General features: G+C 44.9%; 1 protein-coding gene across 1 annotated transcript in view; it reads left to right on the top strand.

The window, feature by feature from the left end:
* LOC124555708 overlaps nt 1-24,418 on the top strand; it is a 625,138-nt gene that overhangs the window by 344,661 nt on the left and 256,059 nt on the right. The window contains exon 6 of the mRNA XM_047129712.1: nt 21,301-21,436. Coding sequence (XP_046985668.1) covers nt 21,301-21,436 — 136 coding nt within the window. The remainder of the gene's footprint in view (nt 1-21,300; nt 21,437-24,418) is intronic.

Below are 24,418 nucleotides of genomic sequence, written 5' to 3'. Positions count from 1 at the left end.
CTTAGAACTACTTAAACCTAACTAGCCTAAGGACATCACAAACATCCATGCCCGAGGCAGGATTCGAACCTGCGACCGTAGCGGTCCCGCGGTTCCAATCTGTAGCGCCTAGAACCGCTCGGCCACCCCGGCTGGCTGAAGATGGGCATGATAGCCCAAACTGGTAATGGCGTTCATCAACAACAACATTTAACGGCCACTGTCTTAAAGAGGATCCGACATAGATAAAATAATAAACCAAATAATATTACAAACTTACATAAAGGCAAAGTCTGTAACGCTCAATCCTTAAACTGGCTCCAGCGTTACTGCTGATACACTGCGGACTTTGGTTCGCTGCGTCACTAGAAGGGGGAGGTCGCGAGCCCAGCGCCCTGGCAGCCTTTTATCCCCAGGAAAGATCGCTGGTGCTCAGTCTGATAGCAGGCTGAGCGGACCTGCTGTGGTCCTGAAGAGATTGGAACGGGAATAATACCGGCTCCTATCCGGGACCGAACCCGGGACCTCCAGGACCGGTGTCTAACGCTCCAACTGCTAGACCACCAGGAACACTCGCACACTTACACGGAACGTCAAAACAATCATGACATTACAGATGATGTAGCAAATACTATCGAAACAGTCATCGTAATTAGAAATGTTGATAGTCTATATTAAAAGTTTTATGTTCATTTACTTGCAGAGCCGGCCGGGGTGGCCGAGCGGTTCTAGGCGCAACAGTCTGGAACCGCGGGACCGCTACGGTCGCAGGTTCGAATCCTGCCTCGGGCATGGATGTGTGTGCTGTCCTTAGGTTAGTTAAGTTTAAGTAGTTCTAAGTTCTAGGGGACTGATGACATCAGAAGTTAAGTCCCATAGTGCTCAGAGCCATTTGAACCATTTTACTTGGAGAAATGTGATTATGATGCTTCTTTTCCTAAGATGTCTCATGAATCGCTCTGTACAAAAATCAACAGAAATCGCTCATCACTGAAGGATTATAGCATCCCTGATAGCGATTTTCAACGGTGAGAATGTCTTGGAGAGAGCGTTCACCATATTTATCACTAACAGCACCCACAATGTACGGAAACAAGTAAGGTGCGAATGTAAGAAGTGTATTTTAATGATATTTTACACTCCAGTTCGTCTTACTTCTCCAACAGTTCCATCACTACGAGAGAATAAGTCTCTTATCTTCGTTTGGCCGAAAAGCGTTGAGCAGTGGCTTTGAAAAAAGTCCGAGCATGTAACCCGACATTCGTTATTTTAACTTCAAAGCTCTCATCCATGAACAATTTTCTTATCGGTGGCCCAAAAAATATATCTTGTTTCAACTTGATCGCACTGACACTGGGAAAAGCTTGCTTAAAAGAATTGAAAAGCGATCCTGTTTATCAAGAGGCTTTGCAAAAATACTTAATACGGTCTACGTTAATGTAGAATGGGGAAATATGACTTAATGTAACACAGCCAATGGTTTGTTCGTATCATTTTCCTTTCCTTCAATACATTTGTCTAATTAGGCCATCCCCTAACGATTTAGTGGTTTTTTTATGTCTCGGCTGCCCCAAAAACACAGAAAACAGTATTTTATGAAACTAACATGTAATCCTATAAGTTACGCAGCAATATTTAAACCACAGCAGATCATCAAATCATGTTCTATGTATTTGATGGCCTCCAGTAGTAAGACAATGCTTTCATGTCTATCCTTCATATTCAGTGAATAAGCCAAACGTGCTGGAGGAAGTTTATTGCCACTACACATCTTTGAATTCAAACTTATATCATTACCTCGAAATGTTGTGGTAAAGAATCTGACAAATTAAACTTTCTCGGCACCTATCGACTGTTCTTAAATATGACAATATGTAACAAAAAAATAATAACGTAACTTCATAGTGACACTACATATATTTTTAATATATAAAGAAATAAAATAAATGGGCTGAAAAGGGAAAAAATTCATGATTTTAAATATCTGTAAAGCTTTAAGTAATACCACATTTCGAGAGTACATTCGATTTCACAACCATATGAACTGTAACAAACATGAGATGTAAAATGGTTGTTGACCAATGTTATATCGTACACTCTTCTCGGCATCATGTCCTCCTCCTGAATAAACACATCCTATAAACGTTTCCAGGGGTTCCCTAGTACGAAACTGTTTTTAATAAGTTATCTGTTGTGACTAGTGATACTGCTGAAACAAAATAATACCAAAAGATTTTTGTTAACCTGGAGTCAATATACAGTTCCTAAAGATTGTTTCTCACGTAAGATAAACTCAATGAGAGAGAGTGACATAACGATGTTGTCTATCCTCTAAACGATTCAGTCTGTACATAGAGCAGGCAGTAAAGGTAATAAAGAAGAAATTTGGAAAGGGAATTTAGGTTTAGGGAGAAGAAATAACGTTTTTTAAGTTTGCTGATAACGTTGTTAGAAATGGTAAAGGACTTGAAATATCTGTTGAATGGAATGGATAGTGTCCCAAAAATATTTTTTAATGTGAGCGTCAACGAAGAGAAAACAAAGGTATTGCACCGTTGACGAATTGAGTAAAACGATGTTAAGGGTTCAAATGGCTCTGAGCACTATGGGACTTAACATCTATGGTCATCAGTCCCCTAGAACTTAGAACTACTTAAACCTAACTAACCTAAGGACAGCACACAACACCCAGCCATCACGAGGCAGAGAAAATCCCTGACCCCGCCGGGAATCGAACCCGGGAACCCGGGCGTGGGAAGCGAGAACGCTACCGCACGACCACGAGATGCGGGCGATGTTAAGGGAAATGAGACGCTAAAAGTGGTGATGAGTACTGATATTTATCACTAGTGTTGTCACGAGTAAAATGGATATAAAATGTAGAACGCCAATTACAAGTAAAGCATTTTTGACCAAGAGTAGTAACTTCTAGCATAAATTTAAGTGTCAAGAAGTCTTTTATGAAAGTATTAGTCAGGAATGTAGCCTTTTATGATAGTGAGACGAGAACAGCTTTTTAATGTGCTGCTAAAGAAGACTGCTGAGGATAAAATAGGTGATCTCATAACCACTGAAGAAGTACTGAACCGAGTCGGAGAGAAAAGATCTTTATGGTACATCTTCAGTTAAAGAAGGCATCGCCTGACAGGTCGCATCCTGCTGTGGCAAGGAATAGTTAATGTGATAGTGGGGGGAAGTGTAAGTTGTAAAAACTGCAGAGGAAGAACAAGGTTTTGGTTCAGCAAACAGGTTGAGGTGGATGTAGGGTGCAGTGGTTACGTGTGCGTGAAGAGACTTGCACAAGATAGACTTGGGTGAGAGCTGCAACAAACCAGTTCTCGGACTGAATCCAACTTCTTTTGTTTATAGAGTAAGTTTGATTTCATCTATGTATTTCTTGAGTTTATCTTGGATGACATCATCTTAACAAACACCCTATTCTTGCACCAATATTTTATTTATTCGCGTTAAACCTGTTACGGTATAGCTGTCAGACGTGAAAATGTTCCTAACTTGCAGAGTTTACGAACAGACGTGATGGTAAAAGCATTTCTTAACTGTGTACACAGAAGACTAGACTATTTGCCACTATTTAACAGCGTACGTGCATTCAGTAAATCGTATTGTTGGTGTAAATTGATATCAAGCAGTCATATTACAAGTAAGATCAAATGTCAGTTAGGGTTATTACACTACAGATGAAAGGAAGAGCGTCGTAACATATCTCAAATAAACTGCCAGATCCCTGCAGCATATTCTAAATTCTGATTGGATTCATAATGGAATCACTTTCTAGGCGAGAGACCTTGCTGGCAGGGGTAAAACAATTTGTGTGAATGAAAAAGAATGCTATTCCTCTGCTTAAAATGTTGGGCAACACGTACATACACATACTTTCTTAGCCCCTTTTTAGTTAGTAGAAAGTTAAAATCTTCAACATTGTTCAAGACGTTCGTTCTGAATCCACAAACAACTACGAAAAATTAAAGCCCTTATTTTGAAATAACATCTATTTATGTCGCACGGCTCACTAAGTATCCATGGCCGGACGACTTGTCTGATGTGGCGGTACCGGTAATACATTATATACACAAATCTTCCTGGTGAATCAGTCTATCTGTTAGTAGAAACCATATTCTGAGATCAGCCCTCTCATACAGACAGAAAAATGCGGCGAGGCTTAAATGTATAATATGCATACATTCATGGTCCACCAATTGGGGGTGGGGTGGAAGAGACCTACTTGCTGCTGTTCAGCCACTGACGAAGACAATTTACAGACATACACCGAGGTTTATATGATGAAACAGTGATGATTAAGTGCTTCCATTCTGATGACGATCATGTCCGTGGTTCTACCTTACTGGCCATTAAAATTGCTACACCAAGAAGAAATGCAGATGATAAACGGGTATTCATTAGACAAATATATTATACTAGAACTGACATGTGATTACATTTTGTTCGGCCGGAGTGGCCGAGCGGTTCTAGGCGCTACAGTCTAGAACCGCTCGACCGCTATGGTCGCAGGTTCGAATCCTGCCTCGGGTATGGATGGGTATGATGTCCTTAGATTAGTTAGGTTTAAGTAGTTCTAAGTTCTACGGGACTGCCCATGGAGCTTCAACATGATACCACACTTTATCAAGAGTAGTGACTGGCGTATTGTGACGAGCCAGTTGCTCGGCCACCAGTGACCAGACGTTTTCAATTGGTGAGAGATCTGGAGAATGTGCTGGTCAGGGCAGCAGTCGAACTTTTCTGTATCCAGAAAGGCCCGTACACGACCTGCAACATGCGGTCGTGCATTACCCTGCTAAAATGTAGGGTTTCGCAGGGGTAGAATGAAGGGTAGAACCATGGTCGTAACAGATCTGAAATGTAACGTCCACTGTTCAAAGTGCCGTCAATGCGAACAAGAGGTGACCGAGACGTGCAACCAATGGCACCCCATACCATCACGCCGGGTGATACGCCAATATGGCGTTGACGAATACGCGCTTCCAATATGAGTTCACCGTGATGACGACAAACACGGATGCGACCATCATGATGCTGTAAACAGAACCTGGGTTCATCCGAAAAAATGACGTTTTGCCATTCGTGCACCCAGGTTCGTCGTTGAGTATACCATCGCAGGCGCTCCTGTCTGTCATGCAGCGTCAAGGGTAACCGCAGCCATGGTCTCCGAGCTGATGGTTCATGGTGCTGCAAACGTCGTCGAACTGTTCGTGCAGATGGTTGTTGTCTTGCAAACGTCCCTATCTGTTGAATCAGGGATCGAAACGTGGCTGTACGATCCGTTACAGCCATTCGGATAAGATGCCTGTCATTTCGACTGCTAGTGATACGAGGCCGTTGGGATCCAGCAAGGCGTTCCTTATTACCCTCCTGAACCCACCGATTCCATATTCTGCTAACAGTCGTTGGATCTCTACCAGCGCGAGCAGCAATGTCGCGATACGATAAACCGCAATCGCGATAGGCTACAAGCCGACCTTTATCAAAGTCGGAAACCTGACGGTACGCATTTCTCCTTCTTACACGAGGCATCACAACTACGTTTCACCAGGCAACGCCGGTCAACTGCTGTCTGTGTATGAGAAATCGGTTGGAAACTTTCCTCCTGTCAGCACGTTGTAGGTGTCGCCACCGGCGCCAACCTTGTGTGAATGCTCAGAAAAGCTAATCATTTGCATATCACAGCATCTTCTTCCTGTCGGTTAAATTTCGCGTCTGTAGTACGTCATCTTGGTGGTGTAGCTATTTTAATGGCCAGTAGTGTATATAATCATTGCCGCCCGCGGTGGCTGAGCGGTTGTAGGCGCTTCAGTCCGAAACCGCGCGACTTCTACGGTCGCAGGTTCGAATCCTGCCTCGAGCATAGATCTGTGTGATGTCCTTACGTTAGTTAGGTTTAAGTAGTTCTAAGTTCTAGGGGACTGATGGCCTCAGATGTTAAGTCCCATAGTGCTCAGAACCATTTTTTATATAATCAGTTACTGAGTGAGTGATGTTTTGCATTTGGCCGTCGCTGTACAGCCACCCATCACATTTGCAAAGTATCTTTCTTAGTGTTTACTGTACCATACAATTCGTGAATTGCTATTTGAAAAAAAAATTGTATGAATAAATGACTGATACATTCACAGCTATAAACTACTCATAAAGTGAGTATACGATAATAATAAAAAAAGTAAACACGACATCATACAAAAGTGCACACTTCATGTACACGGTGTCGCTAGATAGTTAGGTCACACATATTTTTGAACATCACATTTAATACTAATGCACGCTCCTGGTTTGAGAAAAACACCCCAGCTGATGTTGTGTGTGTGAAATCATATGGGACCTAACTGCTAAGGTCATCGGTCCCTAAGCTTACACACTACTTAAACTAAATTATCCGAAGGACACACACACACACATACACGCACACACACACACACACACACACACACACACACACACACACACACACACACACACACACACACACCCATGCCCGAGGGAGGACTCGAACCTCCGCCGGGACCAGCCGCATAGTCCATGACTGCAGCCGATGTTGGAAGAGGAATCTTTGGGTTAACCAAAGCGCTGATAATGTATTTTTGTTGTGTCTTGTATCTGGTACACGAGAACGGCAGATGATTCACGTCTCCTTTTTCATTGCTTAAATCACCTAAAGGAGAGTCTTTCAATCCTATCCGGAACAGGTTGGTTGGTAATTTGCTCAGATTTAAACGTAATTTGCTCAGATTTAAACGTATGTGCATAATCGTCAAATATCGTCTGCTTCTGTACAAATCTGTAAATCACGGGGATAATGCAACTTTAGGTTGCATCGGGCCATATTGTACTTCTTTTGATATCTGGTTCTAATGTCACTGCGCCTGCTAGTTGTTTCTTACGTTTTCATTGATTAAGTTCAGCATTTCTTGATAATGAAGTCTGCAATTTAGGATTTAGCTTCAGTTCATTGCTCTCTTCGCAAAGCGGTATACTACGTCTTTCATTATGAAAGATGCCACTGTGCCCTGGAATCAATAACGGATATGTTACTAGTCACACCTGCTTTAATAATTCCTATAATTATAGGCGACACATTTCTGTTCCATTTTGTTGTTTAAGGCTCTTTAGTAAACTTAGGGAATCGGTTAACATCACCATACTGCTTCGTGTGCAAATTCGACCGTATTTTACTGCTTCCGTAGCTGCGATGGCTTCCGCGTAGTACACTTTTGCCTTCTTAGGTGTAGAATATAGGACTTGATTATTTTCTGCAGGGTGTTGTATTACATACCCTACTTTGCCCTCGTCGACCGTCTTCATGTATTAAATTCGAATTTATAATATTCGGTAGAGTTCTTCAGAAAACCGACGTTAATGAAATTGATTTGAAATGCTGCGGGTCATTTTTTTTTTTTTTTACCCATTTTATACAATGTAATCGCTAGAACTTTTTCTCAGTCACTTGGGACTTTGTGCTAGGTGGAAGATAAATGCGAGCTAAGTATGAGACCAATGCCGATCGATACTTTCTGTAAACCCGAATTGTGATTTCATCCGGATATGGCGACTTGAGGGTGTTGGGAGAGTTAGGTTCTGTTTAGAGAGAAGCGTGATTCCATCCGGGAAGGGATGAATGAGTCGATATGGTGGTAAAGACAATTAAAATTACCCTTGAAATGAATGTGGAGTGCTTGGGATTAGAGAGATGGTTGGATGTGCTGCTATAGACGTGGCAACAGGTCATTGTTTGAAGGATAGGCATATAGTGGGGTGTTTGGAATCAAGTTAATGGGAGATGTGGGGGCAGGCGAGCATGTTCCGCGTCTTAAAGTAGATCCTCTCATTGGCTGCACAGTCCATATTTCGTTTGCTTCCTTATTATTTTCGTGTTAATGTAAAGCCGTTGTTTAAAAGGAAGAGTTCATTTATTCTCATACTAACGCTAATTTATAAGACTTTTTTCCGAAGTTGTGCGGGGGAAGACACGGTACGCGTGTAACATAATTCAATTACTTAACTGACAAGGGGAAGGCCTCAGACACGGCCAACCGATTCAGCTCAAATTTCGCAGGTCGCTTGTGTACAACTTAAAACGAAGGAATCTAAGATATTTTGGGTCAACACCCCCGCAATTTTGAAGAATCGCCCCTAAAGGTTATGACGAGCAATCGACTCAAAGTTGGCGGGATCGATAGATAATTGTAAATAGAGCATTTTTCATCATCAGGTATGGGGTCCGCAAACGCAAAATATTTGCAGAAATCGGGGAAAGAAATTTTTACAACTGCCGCTTCTGTACCCACACGGTAAACGCCTTTCGCCGACAGCGCCGATGGTGTAATGGCCAAGGAAATTGCCTGGGAATCGGAAAACCCGGGTTCGAATCTCGAAGAAAAGTAGCGGATGTTATTGTTTTCGTTTGTATTTTTCCATATCTCAATTGATAGGGATAGGAGCGTTAATAAGATAAGTAAATCAATAAGAAATGATAATAATACTCACCTTATTAGCCCTCTTATCCCTATTAACTGAGATATGGAAAAATACAAACGAAAAGAACAACATCCGCTAGGTTTCTTCGAAATTCGAACCCGGGTTCTCCAAGTCCCAGCCAGTTACCTTGGCCGTTGCGCTATCGGTGCTGTCGGCGAAAAGCGTTTACCATGTGGGTACAGAAGCGGCAGTTGTAAACGTTTCTTACCTCGATTTCTGGATAAGTATGCATTTTCGGACCCTATACCTGATGACGAAAAATGCTCTATTTACAATTATCTATCGATCCCGCCAATTTTCAGTCGATTGCTCGTCATAACCTTTAGGGGCGATTTTTTTCAAAATTGCGGGGGTGTTGACCCAAAATATCTTAGATTCCTTCGTTTTAGGTTGTACACAAGCGACCTGCCAAATTTGAGCTGAATCGGTTGGCCTTGTCTGAGGTCTTCCCCTTGTGAGAGGCACATTGGCAACACAGGAGATAGACATATGTGCATTTAGGGGCAAGGCTGGACTATAAAAGAGGAATACCGCAATCTGCACCGTTCCCCGCTAGGAGCTGCTGACAGCTTCGCTCCAGTGGCTGCAGGATTTCACACCACTCCGCCGCTGCGGCAGTGTTCGAGAAGCCCACCAGATAGCAACTAATCGCGGTCTCCTCCAATTAGCAGGATTACGTTTAAATATCGAAGTACTCGCAAGTGATTGGCAGTGAGAACGCGCCCGCTGTCAGCGGCGAGGCCCAAATACAATTAGCGGCGCTTCGTTCACTGCGACGCCCACGCTGCTCTGCACCCAATTGCCAGCGCCGCTTACGTCGTCTTAGAGTGGATCACCGGGTAGCCATGAAAACATAGCGACCTCCAGACGGGTCTCCCTGGAGTTGGCGGTGGTAGCAGACACACTGCTGCCTCTTCGTCCTAAGAATTTTATAATTAACGCTATTAAATGATGAGCTAGAATTCTACAAAAAGCTATTCAGTTTGGTGGAATCTGATGTAGATAAGACTGGTGTTTTTTGGAGTTACACAGGTTGACGAAGTGCCAGTACGCATGGGAAGGATAGGAGACGTATTAGGTGTGCATGGGAACGATATGAATGGGTCATTATCACTGCTTTCGGTTTGGGCAGGGAAGGGGGAGTATGCGCGGGCGTTAGGAGCAAGATGAGTGGGAAGCGAGGGCTGGGACAAGATGGAGTGAGTGACAACTGGACCGTAGTAGCAGAGCTCTTGCCCAGGAAACCAAAAGATCCCAGTTCAGAGTCTCAGTCCGACACAGGTTTATCTACCTGGAAGTTTCTTTCCCTAACGTGATTCCTTTGTCTTTTTTTAACTGTCGATGTTGCGTATTTCAATTGGCATAACGAGAGTGATTCACTCTAGTAGCTGAAAACGAGAAACAAGAGTCTGTGTACGAGGGAGAGGTAGGTCTTATGGAATTGTTGACCAACACAGCCCAGCCGTATCTGTTCGTGACACCCTGTCATACATCTCTGCCCCTTTCCCATTTCAGTGGCCTCCAGTCCACTCCCTAATTCTTCTTCTTCTTTATATTTTCCTTATTTATCTCCCGCGTCTTTCTTCCGTTTTGCTTTTACTCTTCCTCTTCTGTTTCCCCTGTCACAAAACAGCCCTCGCGGAAGCTGCAACCAGGACTCGCGCCCCGGCCTCATATGCTAGTTACCCCAGTGCTTTCTTTGAGTAGTAATTCAGATGAATATCATTAAACCCGATTCAAGTAATTATTTTCTGGGATTCGTCTCCTGCGACTATCTACGGACGGCTCAGACGGGCGTATTGGCACTGGTACCACATCGACCTCCAGGCTGTCGCTCATGTGTGGATAATATCTGCCCTCTTAACAAGAGGTCAGACTACGCTCGCTGAGGAAGTCAGAGTTCCTCCTCCATTCGTTTCTAACAGAGCCACTGCGCCATCTGGAAAGACATAAATGTGAATTGAACATTTTACTCGGTGTTTTATTCGGCTCAAATGGTATGTTAATAACCTGTCAAAAGCATTTACTTCCTCCATTAGGATTTGCTTTAGGCAAAATGGTAGTAGAACTTCGTATTTTACCATTATGTCGATAAATGAAAGTAGAAAAGTAGTTGTACCACAGAGTTTAGTGACCTGGCAATAATACTGGCTCAGAATCCCATACCAACAGGCTGGATATCGAAAAACGTAAATATTGTGTGGTGTTTATTAAATTATATCCATGGGCGGCACATGCTGAACAAATTAGAACCGTGTGAGACGTCCAAAACGCGCCATAACTTGGTTTATTTTTTAGCCGTACCTGTGGCTAGTGTTTGTTAATGAAGTTTTTCGGCGCGGCAGCTGCACTTAACACTGTTGGACGAACCCACGTCCTCTTCCCCCCCCCCCCCCCCCAAATTAAAAAAAAAAGTTATGGAGCGCGCTGGCGCGGGGCGTGTCATATCCGAGCGCGGCGCGGCCGTTTAGCACATATTAAATACTTAAATGGCCGGCGCTTAATTGTTGCCACGCGGCAGGCGGCTATTAAGGGAATTTAGTAAATGGGAGCCTGTCGATCGGCTCTGCTTTCTCTCGCTCGTCTCTTGTGCGCGATGCTCCGGCCGTTATTGCGTTTAATGTTTCCACCGTTAAGCATTCTGCGAAAAGGCCACTCGACATATTGTATTCGGCGCGTTCGTGTTAATACATTCAGGTACGCGCACGAGAAGAATTGGAACTGTCGTGTGTTAGCCAAAACTAAGTGTTCTTTCCCCGTAAACGAGCGCTACCACAATGTGATATACGACCGCGAAGTATTGTTAAACGTTTTTGACGCATTCCTGTTAATGGTTTCAGAACTGGAACCGTCATGTGTCAAGCAAAACTAAAGTATTCTTTCTCTGTAAACGAACTCTACTACAATTTCATATACTTTCGTGAAGTACTGTTTAAAGCTTTGCATCTGATAAGTAAAAATATTTGGCCGGTCTCCATAATTAAGTCCCTTATATTTACAACTCTGGACTGTCAGGTGGATGTGATACGACAGCATATGTTTACACGAAGTTTCTGTAAATTGTCTGCCGCGGACTGTACGGTGGCTTGTGCACTGTACAGGGTGAATGATGTGGGACTTACACACCTTTTATTTCGAAAACTGTTCAAGGTATCGAAAAGGGATTCAAAAGCTCTTGAAAAGACGAGCACAGTGATACGACGCTCGTTAATTTTGGCGTTGAAACTTTTCGCAAAAAGATTTGAGACATGTACTAAATTTGGAAGGCAACCAGAAGACCAGAAGCGGACGTTTCCATGTAAACTCCGTGGAGTACGACTTTCATGCGAGATTCTGTCATTAAATGGAGGTAGAAGATAGGCGTACGTTGACAAAATAAAATTTATTTCGTTTGGGACATACTTTACACCACACAGATGCAGGGTCAGCTATAGTTGTTGTAAATAGAACCATACACGGTGTTTCACGAGGAATGGTAAATATTTTAGGAGGTAGCTGAATAGACTAATTCCAGTAAAACGTTCCAAATAACATCTGTTCAATTTTTATTGTTTACAGAGATACAGCTAATTACAAACATACGTTTTTACTTCACGAGTTGTGCTCCAGTTGCTCTGGGTTTGTCACCTTTGTTTTGAAGTTTAAGTTGTGGAGCTGTGTTTGAGTATCTGATAGGATAGTGATAGAGTGTTGAGTTAGTTGGCCAGTGATCCTGATGTTCAAATTTATTAAATAGTATGTTGGCAACACTGTCCAAGCCAAGTGCAAGTGGTGCAAGATGTCTTTGTTTTTGTACTGAACAATAATAAACAAAACCTTACCAAAAAGTGTTCACTATTTATAAAATTAAGATCCCTTCTGACATAAGATGGATCGGTGAACTACAGCCCTGAACACCAACACGATAAGTATAACCACGGGAGTTACGAAGTTGAGAATCGCTTTTTATAAATAAAAAAAGTTATGACAAAATCTGTATGTCACATGTTGCTGGAGAAAACAACCTGAAGCACTGCAGCCCGACTGGCAAACTGGGTATTCTCTCAGGCAGATGGCAGAGATATTTTCGAATGGAGGATGTTTGTAGCCGGCCGGAGTGACCATGCGGCTCTTGGCGCTACAGTCTGGAACCGCGAGACCGCTGCGGTCGCAGGTTCGAATCCTGCCTCGGGCATGGATGTGTGTGGTGTCCTTAGGTTAGTTAGGTTTAAGTAGTTCTAAGTTCTAGGCGACTCATGACCTCAGAAACTAAGTCCCATAGTGCTCAGAGCCATTTTTTTTAGGATATTTGCATGAGATTAAATTTCTTGCACTATTTTTGGACATTGTGACCACCCCACCGCCGCTCCGCACCGAACCCAGGACTATTGTGCGGTTCGGCTCCCACTGGATACCCCCCCCCCCCCCCTCGGGGAACGTCTCATACCAGACGAGTGTAACCCCAAATGTTTGCGTGGTAGAGTAATTATAGTGTACGCGAGCGTGGAGACAGTGTTTGCGCAGCAATCGCCGATATAGTGTAACTGAGGCGGAATAAGAGGAACCAGTCCGCATTCGCCGAGGCAGATGACAAACCGATTTAAAAACCACCCACAGGCTGGCCAGCGCACCGGACCTCGACACTAATCCGCCGGGAGGATTCGTGCCTGGGACCGGCACCCCTTCCCGCTCCGGAAGCAGCGCGTTAGACAGCGCGGCTAGCCGGGCGAGCACTCTGGTATGACATGGTGCCCTGCGATGCAAGGAACTGTCACACAGCCTGCTCCACTGCATCATTAGTTTGGAAGTGACATCCAGACATTTCAACTTTTAGTCCAGGGAAGAGGTGAAAGCCCTTCTCAGAACATGTAACACCAGCGACCAACCATCTGAGGAGACATGACCTCTCCACTGTTCACGGTCTGTAGGCGTTCATGGATGGTGGACACACTAGTCCCACGTGCCCATTCATACGGGATAACAGCACGCACTTGGCGACCACGTGGTCAGTACAAGTCCATCAGCAATCGTGATGTGCACTGGAATAACCTCGGGCACGACAGTCTTTCTCTTTCTCTTCTTTGCTGCCTGCGCATACGTTCTTCCTCATCCGCTGACGCCCCTTCCGTCGTTGAACCAGCAGCTGAAGTGGATTCATATGACGTTTGTTTGAAACACCTGATGTACAATCTCCTCTTTCAAAAACAATGACGAAATTCACTTTCGGAATGTCCTCGTAAATTGTATGCGTCCAGTACTTTCAGCAAAACAGTGGACCACCTCTTCTCTCTAGAATTGAGTCAGAATGCTTTGAGGGGCACTACAGGACATCGGAGTGTTTGTATGGACCTTGAGATCAGGACGCCATCCAGACCCAGAGTCATGTGTTTTGGGCGCCGATTGAGCTTTGGTTAGTGCTTGTGTGGACCATGATATCATCTGTCACATCCAGGGCGCCATCCACGCCGAGCACCACGAGTGTCGATTGAGTCTTTGTTAGACCCGCATCCAGAACTGAAGTGACTGACGAAATATGTGACGAAGAGTTTTAAGGACTACTGGGCAAAGGTTACCTATATCTTATACAGAAAGTTAGCTATAATTATAAAAGTTTATGAGAGTACCTGCGAAGAAGGTCAGTAAGGAGAGATTCATTCGTTTAATTCAGGAGGAATGCCTTTAAACCATTATGTACCTCGAATTTCAGCTTTAGCTCTTGCCAACGAGTGTCTTTTCATGATGCTCAAATCCAAGCTTTTATGCAACAGCATTACTATATATCCTTTGATGATATGTGTCTCGAAACACTGCAAATTTTATTCATACAAACAGAACAATCCCATGTCGAATCTTTTGCAATCTCTAACCGCAGTAGTGTACGATTTTAGTTTTGGTTTCCTAAGAGGTAAAAAAATTAATGTAAATGAAAATTTAACATTTAGCATATGCATAATCTATAAATTAAATTCACATCCAAGAACCGTAACTTCCTTGCAGTACTTTTATGAATAATATCCACCTTAATATGAAACCTTGGATAAGTACACAGTTACAGTAATGGATGTCGCGAACGTATAAGTGAATTTTCTATTGTGTCCCCTATTTTAACTCATACGCTACGCCTTTCGCCAAAGTCTGTAGTAGCTATGTACTGCTACAATTTCGCTCATCTTGTAGTAAAATCGCATAGCCTGACTCCAACCCAAAATTTTTGCGCTGTCAAATGAAGATCCGCTTCACTGAACAGAAAACATTTCCATTAATTAGCTTCTTCCCCTTCGTTTAATAAAGTTTTACGCCTTTCTCCCGTAAATTAATTAACAGCCCTTAAAGCAGAATTTACCTTGTGACCAACATCACGGGATTACTAAGCCTGGAGGAGCTGACCGACAACGACACTGACTACAGTATGCGCTTAAATGGAAGGTTCTCCTCGTTTAATATGTTTCCAAATCAGTTTACAGGAATTCATTTTTTTTTGTCTCCTGGCCTCGTGCCTTGGTTGTTTATTTTACATGTGGAGCTGAACTTATTACCGGGCAAGATATCATTATATAAGCATCGATCTTCCATTTCAAAGACAGAATCCTGTAGTAGTCATATTAGCATTGGAAGCAAGGCATTTCTCATCGTCAGGAAATTACAGTACTCAGGTCTACGTTATTATCCTAAGTGAATATACTTTTTTCCTTCTTATTTCACTTATTTTATTATTCTCGCAAGCTCCCAATGAAATAATGAGCGGGGTCTCAGAAATATTTTCGTCGTTTACATAGAAATATAATATATCTGATTCTTTCTCGGTCTCTAAAATAAAATACAGTATTTTGGTATTTCATGTACACGTGCCCGAAAACCTGCCCATAACAGTGTATGAGGGTATTAATGTTGTTTGGAATGCCAGACCTCGTGTGCAGTATTGGAACGTTAACCATTATTTCTTTATCTTTACGTGAGAGATACGGAAACGATGGCATGACACAACTTGAAGAAGAGTTCCAAGTCAAAAACACTTATGAAACCGTATTCATTTTCGATGGACAGTTTACTCACTAGTTATAATAAACTTACATATTATGTAACACAATATTAAGAAACTTGTAACTGGGATGAATATTTCACTCTGCAGCAGAGTGCACCGATATGAAACTTCCTGGTAGATTACAACTGTGTGCTGGAAACAACTTGAACCCGAACTTTATGCCTTTCGTGGGCAAGTGCTCTACCGACTGAGCTGCCCAAGCTATCCGGCCTCACAGCTTTACTTCCGCCAGGACCTTCCATACTTCGCAGAAAAGCCAAAAGGCAAAAGGTCTTGGTTTCGAGTGTCGGTCCTGCACATAGTTGTAATCCGCCAATAAGGTTCATGTCGGGGCACACACCACTGCAGACAGAAAGACTCGTTCTGGAAACATTCCTCAGGGCGTGGCTAAGCCCTGTCATCGCAATAGCCTTTCTTCCAGTAGTGATAGTCCTGCAATTTCCACAGGATAAGTTGCTTAAAATTTGGAACGCTGGAGATGAGGTACTGGCGGAAGTAAAACCGTGAGGATGGTACGTGAGTCCTGCTCGGGTTGCTCGGTTGGTGATTAACTTGGCCACGAAAGGCAAAGGTCCTGTGTTTGAGTCCCGGTCCAGCACACAGTTTTAATCTGGCAGGAAGTCTCAACATGCAGCTGGGTCAAGACAATACGCGATATGACAATCAGCCCCCTCTCCCTTCTTATTACTGATACTTAGTCGGCCGAGTATGAGACATAGTAAAATGTGGTTCCGCCAAAAGACCTCTTGATAATTATCTTAATTAAATCCCCAACAATTCTACAGTCTTTTATATGACCAAGACAATGTTACTGATCTATTAGGGTGTGTTAAATATAGTGACCTCCTTACACTTTTTCCAACAGTAGCAACTTAATTTTTGACGTAGGATTCCACCATACTGCATACCTGCTTCGTTAATGAAAAGGCCAACACATCCCAGACTTTGGATATGCATATTAGAGAGTAGAGATCGAATACCAACTTTACCTGCGTGTGGAATAGTGAATAGTGAATAGTTCTCGATATTACAGCCAAGTAGTAAGCGCTGGGTGAGTAGCAACGTTCAGCCGCTTTTAACGCCGACACCTGGCGAAGTCAGCGTTACTACCAAGGTGGAATCTAAAGAATCAACAGTATCTACCAACAGCGTAGAAAAAGACGTCTCAACTCAAATCAGCTTTTGAAAAGTCAGTTATTTCATACAACATATATCTCCACCTTCTCTGAAGTATTTTCGAGGAAATATTGCTCTGGCAGTACTGAGCGAGCTGTTAACATAGTGGACTCTTTTAAGTCAGAAGAAGCGTGGGAAAATTCACACCATTATATGGGAACGAAAAGTGGACGATAATTAGTACATGTCAAGAGCATAATAGGAGCTTTTAAATTCTGGTGCTACAGAAGATTATCAGACATTAGGTGGGTAGATCGAGTAACTAATCAAGAGCTAGTAAATGGTGTTGGGGAGAAATTTGGCTAAAAAGCTGGTTAGGTTATAGGACATACTCAGAGGCATAAATGAGTTGTTAATTTGTTAATTGAAGCAAGTGGGGGTGGTGGGGCGCGGGTACAAATCGAAGAGGGGGGATCTCCAAGGCTTCACTATAGTAAACAGGTGCAAAAGGATGTAAGCTGTAGCAGCTGTACAGATATGAAGGACTTGCACAGGATACAGTAGCGTGAAGAGCTGTCATAAAACCAGTCTTCGGGCTGTAGAACAAATTTTAAAAATATAATTCATAATTAGGAATTTGTAAAAGTTTAAAAGTTTTGGTACTTTAAGATGTCTAATTCTGACATGTGGAACAATCGGGTCTACTGCCGGATGTTTGTGTCGCTCTGGCACAATATTTCGGCCATGTAACTCGTTGCCTTCTTCAGGTGCTACCTGAGACTGCCGTGTTGGGAAAAAAAAGAGATGGGGCCCCTTCACGCCCGCACCAACGTGGTGACCAAACCAAAGGTTCTACTGTCACCTCCGTAAACATGTTAGTTGTCTAGTAAGTGGATCACAGGATGCTGGGCTGTGATGTTGTCCGTGCGTCTGGGTAAGGCTACGCATTAACACGGTCCATCAGGTGCTAGATAGTGGACGAAACGCGAGTGAGGGTAGCGATTTGAAGAGCAGAGGGAAAAAAGTGCCATGGCTCGTGCCGTGGGAAGAAAACCTCTGCGACAGTGGTATGGGTAGTAAGAGCAGTAGTGGCTTACTAGCTGCGATAGCTCATGCAAGGTTGGATTTGTTAGTATAGGTATCATGCATCATTACCATGGCAAGCGATGGCGATGTGTCCCAGTTGCTGCTGCTGCTGCATTCCTGGAACAATCAAGATCGTTATACAGTAGTGGGAGATCGGCCATAGATCATCTCACTGTGTGGGGGATGTGTGGAGCTTGTTTGCGTGCAGTGTACGGTACGGCTTCCCTGTGTGGTGCCAGTTATTCGGCAGTGTATTCCAGCTGGATATCCAGTAATGGCGTCTGATTAACAGGGGCTCGCCTGTGCCGTTGTGTTTGCGTATGCTTGGCCATAGATGTTATGTCCTTACAAGTATGTCTTTTGGTCTTTTATGTTTCCATCTATGGTTGTGGTCGTAGTTCCCCAGATTCAGAATAAACGAATGTCTGGAGTTTCTGTATAGTCCTGTGGTGAGTTTGTGGATTACCTCCGTGAGAGTCTCAAGTCGGTATTCCCGGTGAAGGTCCGCTATGCGTGTGTATCGTGGAGTATTGCTTATGATTTTGAGTACTTTGTTTTGTATGAGCTGCAGACGGCGCAGGCGTGTAGGCGCAGCGTATCCCCAGACAGGAGCTGCGTACGTCATCAGGGGTCGGATAAGTGTCATGTACATAGACCTCGACACCCTTCTGTTCAGTGTGCTACGCCTGTTGAGCATAGGATAGAGCTGTTTGAGCCTCGCGCTAGCTCGGTTGGTCATGTGTTGTATGTGGTCCCCCCAGAGTAATTTCCGGTCCAGCCAGACACCGAGGTATTTCACTTTCTCGCGGAAACGTATTGGACGTGCATGTAGAGTTATTGGTCTGCAGTAGCGGTGTTTGCGCAGTTGCTTCGGTCTTCTAGTGAACAGAACGGCTTCGCACTTGTACGAACATTCGCTAGGCAGAAACTACATTATACTAGCGCCGACTGAACCGACGCACATTCCCTATCAGAGGGGACACAGGCCAGACGTGATAGACATGGCCCTCATCAAGGGCATTACAGCGACACTCAACGTTGCCGTTGAAAACGATCTGCCCTCAAACCACCAACCTGTAATACTATACACTGAGGAAACACTGCAGCACACGGAACAACGCAAGATGTTGGACTACGGACGTGTGAATTGGACATTGCTCAAGCAAACGCTTGATAGCCACATCCCACCTATACACGAAATTAACGATACAGGACAAATTGACGAGGCAGTAGAAACCCTCACTAACGCCGTCCGGGACGCAATGGCAGGCACCATACCTGATCGCACCTCACAACAACGCAGTGCGGCCCTGCCCCAGGAAATCCTGGGCCTAATCTCAATGAGGAATCGCCTCAGGAGACAATGGAAGCGCACCAGGCGTCTGTACTTCAAACGGCACATTAACAGACTACAGGGCATCATACACGATAAAATACAAACCCATAGAACACAACAGTGGAATCAAAAACTCGAAGGGCTGGACACTGCACGACCTGGCGTGTGGGAGCTAGCCTGACACTTCACCAGGGAGAAAATATACACCCCAACGCTTCAAGGGCCTGACGGACCTGCATACTCAGCGGAAGAGAAAGAAGAACTAATGGCTCGAACACTCGCAGCGTCATTCACACCGAACCTGGTACCATCAGATCCAGTGTTCACACTTGCTACTGACCAAGAGGTTACACGCATTCTAGCCCAACCATCGCGCGACGACATTCAACGTGCTAGCACAGCCGAAGTCTCCTGGGCTATAATGCATTCCGCTGCTCGGAAAGCCCCTGGTCATGATGGCATTCAAAACCGTGTCCTCCAGGAGTTCACGGATAAAGCAACTGAGTACCTAACACACATAACGAATGCCATACTAAAACACCAACACTTCCCCGCCTTTTGGAAGACGGCCAAGGTCCTGATGTTCAGGAAGCCGGGGAAAGACCACAGCCTCCCACAAAATTACCGACCCATCAGCCTTCTGAGCTCGCTCAGTAAGATTGTTGAGAAGGTGATTCTCAAACGCATCACTAGGCACTGCATAACAAATGACATCCTGAGACCGGAGCAATTCGGCTTCAGGAATCACCACTCCACAACACAACAACTCCTACGGGTCGTTGAACATATAACACATGGCTTCAACATAAACAAAGCTACAGGGGCAGTGTTCCTGGACATCGAAAAGGCTTTCGACCGTCTATGGCACAACAGCCTCATCCGCAAACTTAGCGACGCGGGATTCCCTGACGGGCTGCTGCGTCTAATACACTCATACCTCACAGACAGGAGTTTCTACACTGACGTGCAGGGAAAACAATCAACACGACACGCTATACACGCGGGAGTACCCCAGGGAAGCATCCTAGGGCCCCTACTGTTTAACCTCTACATAAACGATCTCCCAACCACACACAACACAATGATGGCAATCTACGCGGATGACACAGCCATCCTTGCGCAAGATTGGAAACCATCAAACATTACGTCACGCCTACAGACTGCACTCAGAGTGGCCGAGCCTTGGTTGGAGAAATGGCGTGTTAGAGTGCCGTTTGGATTTTTATTAAAGGATGGGGCCCCTCCACGCCCGCACCAACGTGGTGACCAACACAAAAGTTCTACTGTCACCTCCGTATGCATGTTAGTTTTGAATCAGGCGTCACAGGATGCAGGCTGTGATGTTATCCATGCGTCTGGGTAAGACTACTCATTAACATGGTCCATCAGGAGATAGAAGTGGTCGAAAACGATCGAAGGGTAGCGGAGGATCTTGTCCAGTATTTATGCCCAGAGGGCGCTAGGTGCTCTCTTTGCCGTTCGCGCCCGCCTGTCGCTGCTTGTAATGTGTTGTCTCTTCCCCGGTGTTCCCTCGGACGTCCGCGCCCGACTTGGGCGCCATCTGTGGCAGCTCCCTGAGGCCTGTCCTGTGTCGGGCGTTCCGTTCGCGGTCCGCGCCCGCCAGGTGCTGCTCCTGAGGGTTTACCCCTCCCTGGTGCTCCCACGGACATCCGCGCCCGCCTAGTCCACCATCTGCAGTTGTGGCAGCTGTCTGAGGCCCGTCTCGCGTCAGAGGCTCTGTTCGCGGTCCGTGCCCGCCTGGCGCTGCTTCTAAGGTGTTGTTTCTTCCCCGGTGCTCCCTCATACGTCCGCGCCCGACACAGGACAGGCCTCAGAGAGCTGCCACAGATGGCGCCCAAGTCGGGCGCGGACGTCCGAGGGAACACCAGGGAAGAGACAACACATTACAAGCAGCGACAGGCGGGCGCGGACGGCAAGGAGAGCACCTAGCGCTCTCTGGGCATAAATACTGGACAAGATCCTCCAACACGGCAGTCTCAGGTAGCACCTGAAGAAGGCAACGAGTTACGTGGCAGAAGTATTGTGCCAGAGTGACACAAACATCTGGCAGTAGACCCGATTGTTCCACATGTCAAGATCTCGCCGGGAAAGCCTGAAGAGTTATGTCTAATTCTGCTGGGGAAGTTTGATGTAAAAGAGTTTGTTAACAATATTTTTGTCTGTCTTTATAACATTCCACTACAGTATGGTTAAAAGACTAGTAGTAGACGTGAGCTGGTGGCGCTTGTTGCAGCATCGTCGCCGGCCAAGTGCAGGTTCCCGTCGTGGCTGACGAGCTCGCACCACTGGCACACGCTCGACTACCGCAGGGCCTACTCCCTCAAGCACCGCAACACCACGCTGCGCATCGCCAACGTCTCCACTGCTGGGTAAGTGGCCTGCATCTGCACGATACGCGATTACACAAAAAGCTTATTTGCAAAGTATGATTCCTTTGACTTTCCATCAATATTTTACCAGCACCACATCACGATGGCAGCTTACAACCGAGTATACTGATGATACACAATAGAAATGTGCCCTTTAATATTGTCATCCAGTTAGTTCTCATTGTGTCAATACGCAGAATCATTTTCAGGTGGAGTGATAAGGATCCAATAGTGTATACAATGATCAGCCGAAACATTACAGTCACCGCCCACCGCGAGACTGAATGCCGTCTGTTGGCGTTGCGGGCAAGTGACGTGGTAAGGAAAGAAGAGACGAATGTGGTATCATTCTGGCGACGACATCGAGCGCAAATGGGAAAATCCACTGAGATGAACGAGTCTGGTAAAGGGCAGATTATTATAGCCCGGCTTCTGAGAACGAGCATGTCGAAAATGGAAAAGCTGGTCAGGTGTTTCTGTGCTTATCCACGAAAAGTGGTCGCAAGCCGGTGAAATCACGAGTAAGTGACAACATGTTGGACCTCCGAGCCTCATCACAGGAAGTGGAGGTCGTAGGCTTGTCAGCACTGTAAAACAGAATGGGCAGATCTGACAACAGAGTACAGTTCTGTTGCAGGCATAAAGCAATCGGGCTTCCGTGGTACTTGTAGTACTAATCGAAGACACAGCTGTGGACTACGTGATTAGTAGATTAAAGGCCGGCCGGAGTGGCCGAGCGGTTCTCGGTGCTCCAGTCTGGAACCGCGCGACCACTACGATCGCAGGTTCGAATCCTGCCTCGGGCACGGATGTGTGTAATGTCCTTAGGTTAGTTAGGTTTAAGTAGTTCTAAGTTCTAGGGGACTGATGACCTCCGATGTTAAGTCCCGTAGTGCTCAGAGCCATTTGAACCATTAGTAGATTAAAGAGGCTTCTGGGTCATTTTCTTCGTGCAGGTTGCATACAGTCAGGGGAAAGCATACATTCGGGGGCAAATTATCCTTCTCCGCTTAACCTATTGTAATGCTAATTGATTTATGACACTCTAGTGGTTGATTTATGATCCTCTGGGGATAATCCATCCTTACCACAATCCCCCATCCCACCCCCTCCCCACCCCTCCAGAAAAGGTACACTTTTTTGTCACCCCTCCCCAGTTCAATTCTGAGCCTCTTTTCCCCTTTCTGGGAAATCACCCAGGCCTCCTCTCGCCTCCCCCACTTACCCTCTCCCCCCTTATCTGGAAATTTGTGGGGAAAGGTCTTAGTCTGTGCTGGAAAGAAAGGATCTCAGGGCACAAAATTCAGATCAATGTAATAATAATATATTGTTTAATTCAATTTGCATTCATTTTACTTAATCAATTTCTGAGAGACAGGGCTCCTCCTTGGTGGCAAATAGCTCAATCATTGTACCTTCACTCTTGTGATGTCACTGGCAGATACTAGAACTCCTTATGGCCTTGATCCCACAGCACCTCGGTTCCCCGGAAATAATGACACACTTATGATTGATGACATGCATATTTAGTGGAAAATATCTCATCAAACTGATTGACTGTGTGGAATATTGAAACTTGTGGGAAAAACCTCGTTTTATATCTGAGGTCTTGTATGCACCATTTCATGATTTTACAAGCACCCTCGCCCACCACCACAACCCATATCCAGTGGAAACCTTCCGATCGCATCTTCGCAACGACCCCAGGTCAGATGTGCCGGGTACTATGCTAACCGGAAATTGCGTTATCGTCCACCCACACACTGGCCACGTAGCTGCACGCTACCACACACGCCGTACTGCCAGCAACCCTTTGAGTCCCTAGCACTGGACTATGAGGCGCTGGTCGCCTGCACGGGAATTAGTGATACTCGATGCCGGCTTCCTCTGAAAGTTGGCACCAGAGTACCTTCCTGTTTTGTTCCCAAACACACACCTTCCACGCCATTCAGTGGAATCAGCTGCTCTATGCTCTATGTGCTCTCCCTGCAGTGGCAGATACTAAGTTAGTTCACAGTAGCACCAACAGAGAACACTAGGGGAAATAACCTCCCTACCCCTCCTCTCTAAAATCCCATCCTCCCCCTCCCTCCCCCCACTCTCATACTCTTGTTTGTTCCTGTCTGACAAAGCATCAGGTGGCAGCAACCCTTTGCTATTGATATCTAGGAAATTCCTGTCAAAACACATGCGCTCTCTCTCTCTCTCTCTCTCTCTCTCTCTCTCTCTCTCTCTCTCTCTCTCTCAAGTGGTTACTTTCTGACCAGCAAACGTGTGGCATGTGCCACTGGAAATCACACTAACTCCTCTTTTGTCCTGAACTAAGTGGCGGATACCTGGTAAACCCCCAGCCCTACCCAAATTGCTGGGTCTGGATGTCTTGGAAATATTACATTTGTGCTAATCCCACTGCATCAAACTGATTGACTGATTCATTAAATCGATACTTTGATTCATTAAATCGATACTTTCTGTGTGGGACAGTTTTTACTTGCTTCCAATGGTTGGATACTACAACTGACATATTTGGCAGGAATTTCTTGGGCTATCCAGGATTCGATGAAACTGCCCAGTTTCCAAACCCTACTCTTCCCCCCTTCTGGATTCACCTTTCCTCATATTGATGGATACAGGCAACGTTAGATCGTCTGGTGGGAAATCCATTACATTGGAGATATCTGAAAATGGTAGTGAGAATTTCAAATTTCAGCTTAGTTGTGCTATGTCCTTAAACAACTTGCAGGAGACAGGGTAGGGGTTTGACTGGGATGTGTTACCAATACCATTGTCAGAAACAGTGGATTGATCAGTCAGGATTTTGATGTCACGATTAGAAGTGATGGTACTTGTAATTTCAAATTTCGCCCATAATTTATGCCATCACGGTTGTGTAATTCCCGACCACCTACAGGTCTGCTAAGTGTATTTTTTTAAAGCGCTATAGAATTCCCAAGTTGGTTCTCTGTGGCACACCAGAAAGAT

This window comes from Schistocerca americana, chromosome X (genome assembly GCF_021461395.2).
Source record: "Schistocerca americana isolate TAMUIC-IGC-003095 chromosome X, iqSchAmer2.1, whole genome shotgun sequence".
NCBI lineage: Eukaryota > Metazoa > Arthropoda > Insecta > Orthoptera > Acrididae > Schistocerca > Schistocerca americana.
The sequence above is the reverse complement of the archived record's forward strand: the minus strand, read 5'-3'. Positions and strand labels throughout refer to the sequence as shown.